This window comes from Gymnoscopelus braueri, assembly GCF_963280865.1.
Source record: "Gymnoscopelus braueri genome assembly, chromosome: 3".
In the NCBI taxonomy this organism is placed as follows: domain Eukaryota; kingdom Metazoa; phylum Chordata; class Actinopteri; order Myctophiformes; family Myctophidae; genus Gymnoscopelus; species Gymnoscopelus braueri.
Window position 1 is genome coordinate 36,137,813 of NC_137612.1, and position 15,841 is coordinate 36,153,653.

The window sequence follows — 15,841 nt, forward strand, 5'->3', positions numbered from 1 at the left end:
TTAGTCAAATTGTTTTTCTAAGAATGAAATGTACAGTTTGAACATGAGATGAGACCATGTCATTGTATAACTTTAATCCAGCGGTTGGCATTTGTGGTTGTATACATAATATAAAAACAAACTCCCTTATTTAAAATAAAAACCCCACAATGCTTAAGGGCACTTGTAGTAATGAACTAAAGATAACGGGTTGAAAGATAGATACATTTATAAACAATGCAAGTGATATGATACAATAGACTTGTCCCTTCCCCAAATAAAATTAATTACGAACTTAAAGAAGAGTTATATTAAATTCATAACTAGCCAGAAGTATAAATGGTATGTATTAAAAATACATTTCAGAAAACCCCTGAATGTTGCAAAAAATGTGCAACTTACATTTGGACATCTGAGCTTTTCAATTTGCTTTCCAGTTAGTACACATGCCAGCATTACAAAAGCCAACACTGTTAGTTTACGAAAAGAAAAAACTTTAAATGGAATTTGAACCTTTGGTTTGCGCTTACATATTTTTGCTGTCTGGACGTAAGGACTAAGTTTTCACTTTGACCGAACTAAGTGACCGAACTAAAAATGTAAAGTAACCAGGAGGAAGAAAATTTAACTCAAAGACCGCTAGACAAAAAGTATTGATCAGTATTCCACAGGGGGAACAAGAGTACTTGGAAGAACTTGACTGTATAGAATATAACAGAAGACTCAGTTTACAAACATTCTACATTTATATCAGCGATAACAATAGTTTTAAGATTGATTGTATGTGAGGCTCACACAACTGAAAGGCAATCTCTTGACACCATGTAAGTTGCTCCTTCCTATATAGTTCTTTAAGATCTTTTTTTTAGCCTTTACACATTAGAAAATATATACATATATAAAAGAAAAAGCAATCAAAATGTTTTACTATGATACTTATCACAGCATGATGGCTTGAATGTATGTACCTATGATGAAAACGGTATTCGCATTTCCGTGTCCCTATATAATTTACATCCCCAGAAGAGTCACTGGTTATGACCTAATATAATTCAGCCCTCTTCCTTTCCAACCTGGCCTTTTATAAAGTGAAAACTCACCCTGGAATTCACTTTCATTACTCTTCCATCCTGGGACAGTTCATCTACCGAACAGGGTGGGGGAGACGAAATTCTGACTGAGCTGCCCGAGATCAAGGGTATTTGGGGTGGAATTTGGCGTTTAACCACTTATACCCTCTACACTTCGTTGACCAGGAGTCTATACTTGGCCCCCTCCTTTTTTCCCTCATCACCAAATCTCTTAGATTAAAACTCTGGATCTTCAATCTCGCCAAATTTTGCCTATTAGGACATGTCCAGAATAGGGACGCTAGGGTTCATTTGGTTAAGAGCCAATGTAGACTGATTGAGCTGTGGGGGTAAATAAGCCCATCTGATATAGCGTCAGACCAGTCTTAAGAGGGTAGAAAACACCTGAGATGTAGGGCAAACAGAAGGGAAGCTCACAACCTCAAACTCAAGGATGCTCAAGAGGAGCCAAGGTAGGGGTTGGTTTGTGTGCGAGTAGTGTCAGGTCTTTACCGTCTGTTTTACTGCAGTCCCCATTAATGAGATGGTTATTGTATCGTTATCAATGTAGTGCCATTTCCCTTGATGATAGCCATGCTTTAATTGATATTTTAAGTTTGATTTGAATGTTTGATTCCATTGATCAGTGATCCATAAATGCCACAGTTGGCAAAAATACAGGACAGATCTCTGTCTCCCTGCCTCAGCTCTTGAAAGTAATTAAACCTATTCTGTTGCCATTCGTCTACACATCCCCACGTCTGTAGCCCTTTGGGGTTGCGAGTCTGAAGTCAGACGTGCCCTTCTTAAACCCTTAAATGTTCATATGCAGTGTCTGCCAACGTCCCTCCTCTTCCTCCGCAACTCTCAGTAGCTGCTGCCGTTCATTTGGTGAAGGTCCACCTGCATCACGTTGATGCCGCTGCTAGCTAACCGCGCTATGCTGTCTGCGGTCAGGGTTTCCATGGTGACGAGGGTGGGCTGCTCGCTGTTCACCCCGGCTCCGGTTCCAGCCTCTGTTAGAGGAGGGGACATAGCACCGCCTGGAACTGTGGCGCTGGCTGCTACCTTTTTGTTCACGTGGGTCTTGATGTGCTTGGACAGGTGGTCGCTGCGCATGAAACGCTTCGGACACTCCGGACAAACAAACTTCTTCTCACCTGCACATACATTTGTTTAAAGAAAACCAATATTAGAATGGTGTGGCAAGTAGTAACATAGTTTAAGACAATCATGTTTTATACCCGTTTTATAGTCGGTTGTGTGCCGTGTCGCACACCAAAAATATTGTAATAGCAGATACAATTATCTGCTATTTTCAGTGCAACCAAGTATAATACAGGCTTTACTAGACCATAACACACGTGCTTGGCTAAAACATGCTGCTGAGTCGGACCCATGTCCATGCATATGAGGAACTATGTCAAACTACAATGTCGCTGTTGTGTGTACAGAGTACACAACAGCCATACCAGTTAGCAGTAAAGCTTGAAAAGAGGCAACACCAATATGGGTCAGTGAGATGAAGACTGCAGACAAAAAAGGTTCTAACAAGGTAAGGTTCAAAACTGCTTTGAAAATAATTGATTCTATTATGCATGCACACTTCTCCAGGAAGTCAGAGTATGTGCAAGTATCAGCAGACCTCCTTAATATCGCTGTGGAAATGTAAGACCAATTTGACATCAAACGAGTCGTTAAATGTAATCGACAATCCCTAGGAGTCATTTGTTGAACAGGTCATACATTTTGATACATAGCAAGTCCACAGGGCTTATCATCATTTAACTGGATATTACTTGTATGCGTGTCACATTATGTGTGCCAACTTATGTCTATCTTGGTGTGATCCAAATGGAGGGCTGTTATGTACCTGTTCCTTTCTTTGTCTCTCTGCATTCTCACCATTTTTTTCAGTATTTTACTTGGCTGTCTTCTCACAATCTCCATCACTTGACTCCTATTCTGCTTCTGAAGCCATTAATCCTCATTTCTGTAGATCTTGAATAAGCTGCCCTTCGTGTACCTTCTCCATCAGTCTCTTCCATGTCTCTACTCATCTCTTCCTCCACTGTCTAGAACTTTAATATCAACCATACTCTTACTTATTTGTACTAGCTTAAAGTTAATTTTAACAGGATTAACAATGATCTTGTTTTCCCTTGATATATTAAAATAAGCAAAAAATGTCAACAAGCTGGTTCTAACTGCTGTTCTTCTGATGACTTTAACAGGTAAAATGGATCAAGATTGCTACAACAGTAGTATCACATTTTGGCTGATAGACACTTATTGTTCAAAATAAGTGAAGATATTGCTGAGTGCAGACAGTGAATCTTTTCTACACTATCCTTGTTCCACCTGACCGCCAGAGTGTCAGGGCTTGTGAAGGCAGCAACACAGGAGGGAACCCTTGTTTTTCTTCATGGCTATCACAAGTGGGTGGTGGGTTGCAGGCTATTCACAATGCAGTCCATAATATACACAATCCTGTCCTTAGCTAAGACGACTAAAACGAACACGTTCATCCACTATGCAAAATTGATTAATTCGTATTAAATACTTTTATAACCCTCATAAAACCCTGCCAGGAACATCACCTGTGTGTGTCCTCTTGTGACGCTGCAGTTCATCTGAGCGAGTGAAGCGTTTTCCACAGAATGACCAACCGCAGACGAAGGGTCTCTCTCCTGTGTGCCAGCGGAGGTGGGCCCTCAGGTGGGACGTCTTGCCGTAGATCTTCCCACAGCCAGGGATGTGACAAATGTGCTGCTTCTTCTTACTTGGATCACTGCTAGAGAGAAGTTTGTGAGCATAGAGTTTTAAGTCTTAAAGGGTGACTTTAACTAAATCCTATGTTCTGTGTGAAAATATGACCAAGCACGCATCACAATGCATTCTGGGTCTCAAGAGCTTGCTCTCTGCGCCGTAGGCTGGCAAAGATTTTCCAGCATGATCTCAAGACAGAGCTCCTTTTGAAAGTATTATTCACAGTTTTCATATCCTCTCCACAATAGAATGCTAGAACAATAAGGACATAGGTTAAAAATAAAACAAAGCTGCCCTTCAAGCATCATGCTCAGGAGGTAGAGTGGCTGCTTTGGGATCCGAAGATGCCCCTAGGCTAGTGTCGAAGTGTCCTTGAGCAAGATACTGAACCCTTAACACAACGGGTGCCAGCGTTTTATTAAAACAGATTACTTTGAGTGCCAGAGATCTCACCGTTTGTAACGCTGTGCTGTTTATAACTGTGGACTCCACGGCGAGCACCCACACGCAAACAATGGATGTGTGCACGACGATCGATGGTCCTGGCTAACGCCTGGAACCATAACATCTCTCACACGAGTCGCCATTACGGAGAAATCGCCCATCGAAAATGACTCGTTTTCCCCAATGTTAAAGGTTTCGGAGCTGCAGAGGTTTTCATCAAGGAGATAGAACGGGAGCGGACGGGGAGCCATGTTTTTTGGCACGGTGATCCACCCGTCCCTTCCTTCTCAGAGTCACCGTGGGTGATTCCAGAGCTGCGCTAACCCCCCACTTGTGGAAAAAAACAAAAAGACTGATAACACGTTTTTTACCGTGTTCGGCACCTATGCGCTACTCTCTGAAAACACGTTTTTTTACCGTGTTTGGCACCCCGATGTGTTAACTGCCCCCAATGAGCAGATTGGTGCCTAGCATGGTTTCCTTTGCTGTCGGTGTGTGAAAGGGTGAATGTAATGCACATTGCTTTGGATAAAGTCGCAATATAACTGCCCCATTTATCCTTTCTTTCCTATTGGTTTGACGCCCAGTCAAAGTTCACCAATGTTGAACCATGCTTCAGAAGTGTTGAAAATGCTCCACCCCCTTGACCCCGTAGAATGGAAGTGAACAGGGATAGTCCATGAGCCAGACAAGATTTCATTATCGAAAGAGTGGGCAAAACCAAACCTATATTAAATTGTTCATAGGGTCAATACGAGTAAATAAATATATGATAACCATGAAGGTTATCACACATTTTGTTATTTTCCCCATACGTACATGACAGGTGAAAAAATTACACCTGTCGACTCTGGCTTTGTCCAATGTTCCAATGTTGATTCTGGAAAGTTATGCAAATGTGGGCATATTTTCCCAATGCCTAATTTGCATATTTAAATATACAATTTCAGAAAACTTGTAATACGATAAATCATTGTCTTCATGTAAGTAATCAACTCAGGAAGTTTCATTATGATAACTCTTTTTTAAATTTTGTCACCTGTCATGTACGTATGGGGAAAATAACAAAATGTGTGATAACCATGAAAAAGCTACTCCTGTGGAGAGGTTATCATATATTTATTTACTCGTATTGACCCTATGAACAATTTAATATAGGTTTGGTTTTGCCCATTCTTTCGATAATCATTGCTCAATTTTGGGGCTCTGGCTCATGGACTAGGAGGCTGATGCTTCTGAAGCTTATGTGTGACCCTGCCCTAAATGTCAGTAAAATCAGTCCTCGCTGTTCATCGTCTTGCACTAGACTGGGGCCAGGCAATACAGACTGCCCTTGCCTGAGTGTCAGGGGGTTCCTGAAGACTGACTTGAACAGGGTCATATTCATAGTATTAGGCCGGGTCACTCTGTTCGAGTCAGCCAAAACAATTATACCTTACAAAAATTGCCACTACTGTAGTCATTCAAATAACGTACCGTGCTTCTCCATCCTTGCAGAATGGACACGTACAGGCTTCCCTCCGGTTGCGTCGTCCTTGAGGCTGTGGGCTGACGTTCTCGTCATCAATGGCCGTGCTGTCGTCCAAACTTTCTCCAGCTGTATGCAACCCCTGATCACCTACAGTGATGGAGTGAGTGAAAATCAAATGGAGTTGCAGGAAGGAAAAAGATTCATATGAATAATTGATTCACAAATAGTAATATACGATAATACCGATTAATCTATGCTCATTGTTTGGTTTTATTGGGTTAAAGTGCATATAAACAGCACTGCAGAGTATAGACTATGAATTTGCCTGAAAGTGGTGCTGGGAGCTTGAACAGTTGAGGAATTGTGGTGTTCAAATTCAAAGAATGCTGGATGGACAATCATGTCCAGCACATGATTTGTAACGAGCATAATTTTGCAAATTAGAAGTGGATCTGAAGAGAAGACTTGTGTGTCTGTCAAGCATTACAGTAATGGAAAGAAAGCAGCACTAATGTAAAACTAGATATAAACAATGTGAGTCAATGCAAATATATAAGTATTTGCCACAAATAGGGGTTCAGATCAGGCAGGTACACACAGGCAGGAACCATGCCAGTGATTGCACCGGGGAAGGCTTCAGGCTTGATAAAGGCAAACGATGGGCGGGGTCAAGTTACACCCCTTAAGACAGGAATACTGTAGCCAACTCCCGAAAATGAAAATCAATAGGAATACATTTTATGTCTCACACACACACACACACGACTCTACTTCAACAACACTACTTGACAGAAGGATTTTTGTATAACCGACACTATTGTAATGGCGTAACTGGTTAAACCAGTATAGTGTAGCTGAGAGACACTAAGTGGATCAGAGATCAGTTGCATAGATAAGTGCTTTGCATTTAACAGCAAATAATGGAGGCAGAATGTCAATTGTACACACCTTGCAAGCAGAATATGACCCATGCCACATAGTTCCTCGATACAAATGCAATACAATATGGATATTGTATTCAATAAGTACATTTCTAGTAGAAGCCTACTAAATGGTAAATCTGACCTGACAATTATTACAATTCTTTGGTAAATTATTTAATACATTATGAAAAATGTGTTACACTGCAATTTGATTCAATTAGGTTGTTTATTTTAATACAATTATGGCATTCCGTTTCAATGCATAATCAGCTTTTAATATCCATGAGAATTCAATTTGACAGAGGGACAAATTGACTATAGAAAACAGTCATTACATTTTATACAGCCAAAATACAATTACTGTAATCGATTTATGCATTTTACACCTCTTATAATAGTGTATAATATAGCACAATTTTTGTCTACTTGGTCTGTGTCTCATAGGAAGGTTGTGGACAATTCGGAAACTCGCCTACCAGTTACATCATCGATGGGTAATCCAAGCCAATACAAACTGCAGGCTTTCTATTCCTGGAAAGTTAGCATGCTATAGTGGCAGGCAATGTTCTCAAATTCATAAAAAATTAAATGTGAAATCTTGTTTGGAAAAAAAAAACCTGCCTAATGATGTCACTGGTAGGCATGTCCACAGTCCTCCTCTGCGACACAACATTGTTTTTTACTATTTTATAATGAGCATTAGTGAGGACCAATTAAAGATAGGTTGAAAATGGTTGAAAATGGTTGACATCGTCCTTTTAACAATAAGCCAAAACGTTGCATACAATACAATATTGTGTGAACAACACAGAGATACTGACTGACCTGTGGCGATGGTGATGGGGACCCCTTGCAGCTGGTGCATCTGCAGTCCTGAGTTGGCAAGTGTGTTGATGTTGATGGTCTGCAGGCCTGGAATCTGCATTGTCCCCTGGCCCTGGCCCAGCTGGGGTAGAGACTGCAAGGTGATCTGAGCTCCAGCCGGGCTCTGAAGCTGGATGGTCTGCCAGCTCACCTGGCCGTTGGGGCCCACTGTGCGGAGGAGGATGGGCCCTGTGTTTGGCATGATCTGGAGGTTTTGGAGCCCTTCCTGGGTGAGCGTCGGTGTGGCAAATACCTGACCTCCAGCTGCTGTGGCCTGGATCGTTTGCAGGTGTGTCCCGCCTTGGATTAACTGCTGGGGCTGGATGAGGATCTGCTGTGGCTGTTGCTGACCATCTCTGTTGTCTGGCTGTATGGGAACACCCACATTAGATGCTGTGTTCTGCTGGAATGCTGCCATGATTCCATTGCTGTTCTGTGTCTGGCTCATTCCATAAGAAGTGGGGGTCTGAGTGGTGATTGTCGTCGCACCACTGAGGTAACAGGTCCCGCTGGAAGACACTGGCTGATGTTGTATAAGCTGGCCAACCCCTGCATCCCCTCCATCTACCCCTGCAGCGCTCACTGGTAACAAAGTGATATTACCGTTCAAGGACAAGGGCATGTTAGCCAGAAACTGGTGCTGGTTTTGCAACACACCGTTACCTAAGCCTAGATTCTGTATGGGGATGGCTCCCTGGAGTCCCTGTATGAGACTGGGCATAGTTATGATGTTTCCCGTGCTGCCTGCTCTGTTAGCGGTGGTTATGATCTGCTGGCCATTGGGAGAGGACACAATCTGAAATTGCTGCCCTGCACCGGCAGAGGGGTCCTGTTGAGCCTGGGTGAACTGCAGCTGCTGTCCATCCACTGTCTGGAACTGGGGAATCACCTGATACTGAATGTTGGGCATCATGCCTGATAAGATGGTTTGAACCTGCTGCCCTTGCAGGGTTGGAGCTTGGGTCACTACAAACTGCTGCTGCTGTCCCTGAGCAGCAATACATGTTGTTGGTGACAGCACCAGTCTGTTCTTGCCTGAGTCGCCTCCCGCCATCACTGCTGAGGAGTCAGTAGTGATTGTGCTGGTGGTGCCTGAGGAAGCCTGGATGCCGACGGGGATGACTTGCCAGCCGTTGGCCGTGGAAGTCAAAACGCCTTGGGTCAGGTCCAACTGTTGCTGCTGGTTTGGTTGCTGGTGGTGGTTGTTGTTAGGTGAGTCGCTCTCTCCCGGGGTGTCGATCCGACTACAGGTGGCCGCCAACAAAGCAAGTGGAGATGGTTGTTGGGAGTCCTGGGGAAGTTAAGGGCGAAACAAATAAACACAAACACATTTTAAAAAAGGGGAAGGAAATTGAGAAATTAGAAAATACAGAAGGGGGTTTCATCTCAAAGAAAGGATGTTGCCATTTTGAAAAAGCCTTGAACAGTTGTAAATTACCAACATTTAGGCCTACCACTTATACTTTGTGGTACGACGAATCATTAAAATACCAAATCTACATTTATTATTATTTTGGACAATAAAATGTCATGATCAAAATAGGGAAGCCAGGTTTGGGTCATTCTGTGGTTTTACATAGACCATAATAGACCAAAAGTAATCTCTGTAGAAGTTTATGGTTTAGCATTATATTAAGAATGCATTGCAGATGTGGCAATAACTGAATAATAATGTAAACACACATCCATCTTATTCTGTACCATCCTTTGAACATGCACATGTATAAAATATAGGAGAATTATCTTTGTCTTGAGTAATTCACTTTACTGAGAAATGGATTGTGGTCAACCGGATCTTGCTACAGACACTATTTGTGGCTGCAAGTTTTATGGAGAGCTGATAGGCATTACTGGCTATGTAATTATAATAATATTTTTTTATTTATTTATATATGTGTGTGTATGTATATATATATATATATATATATATATATATATATATATACACACACACACATACACACACACAACACAACATGCATACTTATATGCCAGAAGTTGTATAATAAACAAAATGCATTCCCACATAAATTCTCTTTTAAAATTGCCCCAAACTACTGCACCTTCTTGACTTTGGATCACTGCACTGACAGTTCTGGGGGTGACAGAGGAACATAGTGGGAGAAGAATGGGTGGGACCACATTTTTTCGAGAGCAAGCGGCGGGCTCGGCTTCCCCTCCCCCAACCCACCCATCTTCCCTCCCACACTTTTATTTTGCCCTATAAACTGACTCAGTGTGTGGAAGCCACCCCCTCCCAGGGCAGCCAAATGGGCTGAGCGAGATGAGATGCACATGAAGTGCGGGGCTTGGATGGGAACACCCCATGTGGGCTGAATGTTACCTGCCCATTCCCCCACCCCGCCCGCTGCCGGTATGACATGTGCTCCTGACAAAAATACAACAACATACATCCATCCATCCATTCACAAGACTAAACGCCTTTCTTTACAAAGTCACGGATTATCATCATTGATCATCACACAGACCCTGCGATTCCACGAACACGTGATTATAATGCATTAAATGGATCGTCAGTCAGTGATGCGATCCCCCACTCCCGATCGCATCACTGACTTGACGGTCCATTATTATCCAACGCGAATCGATCACGTATCAAACATACTTGCTGTGAGTTTGTTGTGTTTCGCTTTTGGTTGTTGTAGTCTCCGTCGCTCTCCAAAGCGGCCATTTCATCTTGCTGCTGCTGGTCTGCAGGAAGGAAGGAAGGGGACTTTATTCACACCAGCTGATCTCAACGCTAATGCAAAAGGATCGTTCCATTAAAACGGAATAAATAAGAAACACACAGCTGACACACTAGCTGGGACAGTTCTGATCAGCGTGTGAGCACAGTAGGCTTCAGGAATCAAGCCGCAACTCTTCCTCTGCGGGCCAGCTAGCCGTTTGGCTAAGCTAACGTTAACGTCAAAGTGCAACAAGTAAACATAAATCATGTTGTTAACGTTAAAACTTACTCAAAACATGAACCGCGAACTGCAGGTGACTGTCTAAAACATCACAGCTCACTCAGATTAAAATTATGAGCAAATGCCAATTAATAAAAACCTAATAAACACCAGCTAGCAAAGAAAAAAAGTTTACGTTCCAGTTAGCTTAGTTGGCTAACGATACGTTAGCTTACCAAGAAGAAGTGGGGTTAGTTTTAAACATGGATGGGGAAAAAAGCTGTGCGTTAAAAACTTACAACCTCATATTCAACACATCCTATGAGATCCCCAACACGTCGTTATGCTTCATATTCTAGCTTAACAATGTTTTCGAACGTGTTTATCTTCGCTCAGTGCGACGACAGAACTACAAGTTGTAAAAAGTTGACTTACTGCTCATCATTTCAAGACGGGAGGAGTTTCTCTCACAGGAGCCTTTTTCTGCTTGACAACTTTTTCCACCGAACGCGTCACACAAACTTGCTAATGAAGGAGGACTAAAACCGGGTGCGCTCGTTTTGTACTCCTCTGTGGCACGGCGGCCGTGTTGATCAATGCTGCTCATAGCCAGTGGTGGGTGTAAAGTAACTAAGTACATGTACTACTCAATTAATGTATAATATTGTACTTCTTACTCCACTACAATTATTTGAAAACTTTAGTTCCTAGTTAGTTTGTAGTTTTTTATTACTATTACAAAACATGCATTAACAGCTTTATCCCTTAGGCTATTTGAAATGAGCAGATCTACAAGGCTCACAACGCGTCAGATCGGCTATGTACAAAAGATTTGTATACATTTTGAAGACTTGTGAAATGGAACATTTTGCATACTGAGTACTTTTACTTTTGGTACTTTAAGAACATTTTGATGCCAATACTGTTGTACTTTTACTCTCAAGTAGGCCTAGGCTACATTTTGAATACGGACTTTTACTTGTATCATATTTCTGCATTACAGTATTGATACTTTTACTGAAGTAAAACATTTGAGTACTTTTTCCACCACTCCTCATAGCAACGAGGAAAGTGTTGAGTAGAGCTTTGTACTTCGTTGCGCACCTGCAGCCTCGAAAATAATCGAGGCCCTGAAAATAGCCGATCTACAAGCTCATTTAGATTGGCTATTTTCTATTTTTTTTAATTATTTTTTTATTAAGCAGAACAGTGTCAGCAAATATCCGATAAGGCTGTGGCAGCTATACTGATAAATGCGAATGGTATGGACGCTGATGATCTTTTTTTTAATACAACCTTGAACTTGAACCCCGCCATGATCAAAGTGATACAATAATAACTAACGTTAATGTAGTTTAATTACATTTATAGTATTAAAATTAAAAGAACAATCACGCTATTGCAGTTATTCCCCCAATACATACATGTTCAAAACATGCTCATACTATTCTCAAAATGAGATGCAAAGTAAGTCCCAGTGTCCCACATCAAAAACATTCCAATCCAGTCACAAAACGAGCCCACCCCAGGCTCAAACATGTCGAAACTCATGAGTTTCGAGTTGCGTTTGAATAGAGCAGTGGTTGTGGTTCTAAACCTTTTCAGGCCGCGACCCCACACAATAATCATACTGCGACTCCCCACCCTGATTCCACAGATAAATATTGTGAAAATAGACGATCTTGTGAGCTTGTAGATTGGACATTTTAACACATTTTGCCTCTTTCTTATATTATTTGACAATTTGGCCAATGTTTGACTAGTTTTTATAGTATAGTTTAGTTTGTTGATTACATTTGATGTAGTCATTTATTTTTCCCCCTTATGTATTAAAAAGGTCTTAAAAGTCCTTACATTGTCTATTTAATGTCATCTGGGGACCCCCCAAAATCATGTGGGGATCCCAACCCACAGGTGGAGAACCACAAACTTGCGCTGCCAGGATGTGGCATTAATTTGAGCGTCTTTATCTGTGGCGAGTTCCGTGTGACATAACTGCGGAGTTCAAAACGCGCGCACCCTTTGACACGCTATCAATAAACGAACGTTACTTTGGTCCAATGGGAATTGTTATTGTTGTCAAAGCACACGGGTCAACCAATGGCGCTTGAGCGTGGGCGGGTCATTGGTTTGAGCCCAAGTAAAGCTAGGTTGTCCTCCCTCTTTAACCTGATTGACATGACGTTGACAAGATGTACTTTTTCACCCGAAAAGGCGCCTTGTAAGAGTGTATAAATGAACTTGTTGTAATAAAGTCGATTGTTCCCACTCACGTGTGTCATAATAATCATTAACAGGCCATTGTGCCATAATAACGTATATTTAAATCTCGTATATTGTGGGGGAAAAGTCTGGGGATTTACTAGCCCTGAAACATGACTGTCATACCATGACAGTCACGAAACTTCAACCAGATGTTTGCACTTTTTCCATTTACAGCCCGTATATCTACATAAACGTTCATATTTCAAATATAAAGTGCTTACCCCATGGCCACGGATGTTACAATTCACTTTGGGTGGGTATAAGTTGCTGTATCTTCCGTATTGATCAATAAAAAACATTTAATCCGATCGGCGGCCATTTCCTCATAGAGTTATAATGTATCAGAGTGCAATACACTTCCCAACCGATAGGGTCTCGTAGTTGAAAGCATGTGGAGAAATTCGTAGAAAATGAGCACCGATCGGATTAAAATGCTTTTTAATGGAACAATACGGAAGATATGGGTATTTATGAGGGGCCGTACATAATTGTAACATCCGTGGCCATGGAGTAAGCACTTTATATTTGAAATCCGAACGTTTATGTAGATGTACAGGTTGTCAATGGAGAAAGTGCAAAAAAATGGTTGAAGTTCAGCCATTACACTCGTGACGGGCGAGCGTCGTCCATCGTGTGATCCACCATGGCTAGGGATTTACACTCCGTAGTACGACGGTATCGCTTGCCAAAAAACAAGAGCTGATCTACAAGCTAACAACGTGTCGCTACGCGACGCGCTATTAGCATGTAGATCTGCTCTCTTTTTTTTTTTGGCAAGCCGCATTCATTCTCAAAAGTTGCGGTGGCTCCGTGGCCACTCCCTTGGTGGCATTTTGTGGGCTGGGGGAAGTGGGGAACGCCCTGGGGGGAGGAATGAGGGTGGAGATGAGAGTCGGATGGAAATACCACGTATCTCCAAAACTGTCACTTTTCAGCAAATGTAATAGAAAATGAAATAAAAGGTTGGTCACAACTCATTGGTTCAACATGTATAAATACACAGGCTTATTCCACTTCACTTTCACTTATGTATTTATTTAGGCCTATTTATTTATTTAGGCTATTTACTTAAAAAAAAAAAAAAGATAGCAGATATATAAGCTACTTGTAGCCTACGACGAAGTTAATAGGGCATTCATTTACGAAAAAACGTAAAAGTTGAATTATGGAGATACGGGGTTTCTGCCCGACAGCAACGAGATGATTGTTTGTGGGTGGGAGTTTTTTTTTTATCATGGAGATGTGGAAGGGGGTGTCAATGGAGCGCACATGTGTCATGTAAACAATGACAGGACAGGGTGGAGGCTGGAGACAGTCACCCTCCTGACGGGACGTGTGGGACGGGGACACACATGCGGCCCACATGAGCTGAGATTCAGTTCGAAGTTAGCATGAAGTTAAGTTGAGCAAAGGTTTACAACTTTCTACCCATTAGCTGCTTTAGCCATGGATCACACGACGCTCGTCCGTCACGAGCGTCATGGATGAACTTCAACCTCGCTTTTGCACTTTCTCCATTTACAACCCTCACATCTACATAAACGTCCAGATTTCAAATATAAAGTTACCCCATGGCCACGGATGTTACAATTCTACTCGGGCCCGCATAAGTAGTTCCGTTCCGTATTGTTCAATAAAGAGCATTTTAATCCGATCGGTGGCCATTTTCTCGGAATGTTCTCCATACTTTCAACTACGTGACCCTATCGGTTGGGAGGTGTATTACACTCTGATACATTATAACTCTATGAGAAAATGGCCGCCGATCAGATTAAAATGCTCTTTATTGAACAATACGGAAGATACGGGTACTTATACCCACCCGAATTGAATTTTAACATTTATGGCCATGGGGTAAGCACTTTATATTTGAAATCTGAACGTGTAAGTAGATGTCCGGGAGATGGAGAAGTTGCAAAAAAACAGGTTGAAGTTTCGTCATGACAGTCATGTTTCAGGGCTTGCTTTGCTCTCTCTCTCTCTCTCTCTCTCTCTCTCTCTCTCTCTCTCTCTCTCTCTCTCTCTCTCTCTCTCTCTCTCACTCTGTCTCTCTCACCTAGAATAAAATGTGTAAAACAGACTAGGTGTGTTCGGCTCAACTAGTAGAAATAACAAGACTTTAAAAAAGTCTAACTTTAAATTATCATACATCAACATGGTATTAAGTAGCCTACAGTAAATGACTAGTAAATGTAGCGTATTTAGTTACTTTTCACCACTGGTCGTGATGGTGACAGAAGAATGCCCAGAAATATTTTCGGTAACGACCTCATCATACCATAACGCAAAGTTATGAAATGCAAATGTTATGAAATACTGTGGCCAACTGTGTTATGCCCCCCCACCCATAAATGTTGTATTGGGGAGTTTAATCAAGGGGCCCGCCTGTAGAGACCATAGAGTTAAAAAAATAAGGTAGACAGAGATAAAACATTTTAAAGGGGAACATTTAAAATATGCATATAGGGGTGGTCACACGCACAGGGTGTGTGTGTGCGCGCGCGTGTGTGTGTGTGTGTGTGTGTGTGTGTGTGTGTGTGTGTGTGTGTGTGTGTGTGTGTGTGTGTGTGTGCGTGCGCGTGTGCTTGCCTGCGTGCGTGCGTGCGTGTTTGTGTGTAAAGTAACGAAGTACATTTACTCAGTCAAGTATACTTTACTGGAGTATTTCCAATTTTCAATACTTTTTTCTTCTACTCCAGCTGCATCTCAGAGGCAAGTGTTGTAATTTTACTCCACTACAATTTTTTGAAAACTTTATTACTAGTTACTTGTAGATTTTGATTATTATTACAAAACATACAAATCACTTCAGCTCACAATGATTTTTATACATTTGAAAACTTGTGAAATGGGACACTCTGCATAATGAGTACTTTCTACTTTTGGTACTTAAATACATTTTGATACCAATACTTTTGTACTTTTGCTCAAGTACATTTTTAATTTCGGGGTGTGTGACACACACACACACACACACACACACACACACACACACACACACACACACACACACACACACACACACACACACACACACACACACACACACTGACACACACACCCTGTGCCGGAATATGAACAGGTGGGAGGTGGTTCGTCGAGCCTGTCAGCTTCTGTTATCTCAGGATGTGTCGCAACTAAACGGTT

At 41.8% G+C, this 15,841-nt stretch overlaps 1 protein-coding gene across 4 annotated transcripts; it reads right to left on the reverse strand.

Annotated features, from left to right (window-relative positions):
- Positions 1-44: 44 nt before the first annotated feature.
- On the reverse strand, positions 45-10,970 carry sp1 (sp1 transcription factor). 4 transcript variants are annotated; one of them, XM_080424122.1, is made up of 6 exons: positions 10,865-10,970; positions 10,147-10,232; positions 7,482-8,811; positions 5,739-5,880; positions 3,650-3,843; positions 45-2,209 (listed from the first exon to the last, which is right to left on the reverse strand). In XM_080424122.1, the coding sequence occupies exons 1-6, from the start codon at positions 10,872-10,874 to the stop codon at positions 1,917-1,919; spliced, it is 2,055 nt and encodes a 684-aa protein (XP_080280248.1). In that variant the 5' UTR covers positions 10,875-10,970; the 3' UTR covers positions 45-1,916. The 4 variants fall into 4 exon arrangements, with proteins under 4 accessions (XP_080280248.1, XP_080280249.1, XP_080280250.1 ...); XM_080424123.1 differs by having other exon boundaries at positions 3,650-3,840; positions 10,865-10,969; XM_080424124.1 differs by having other exon boundaries at positions 10,729-10,866.
- Positions 10,971-15,841: the final 4,871 nt, after the last annotated feature.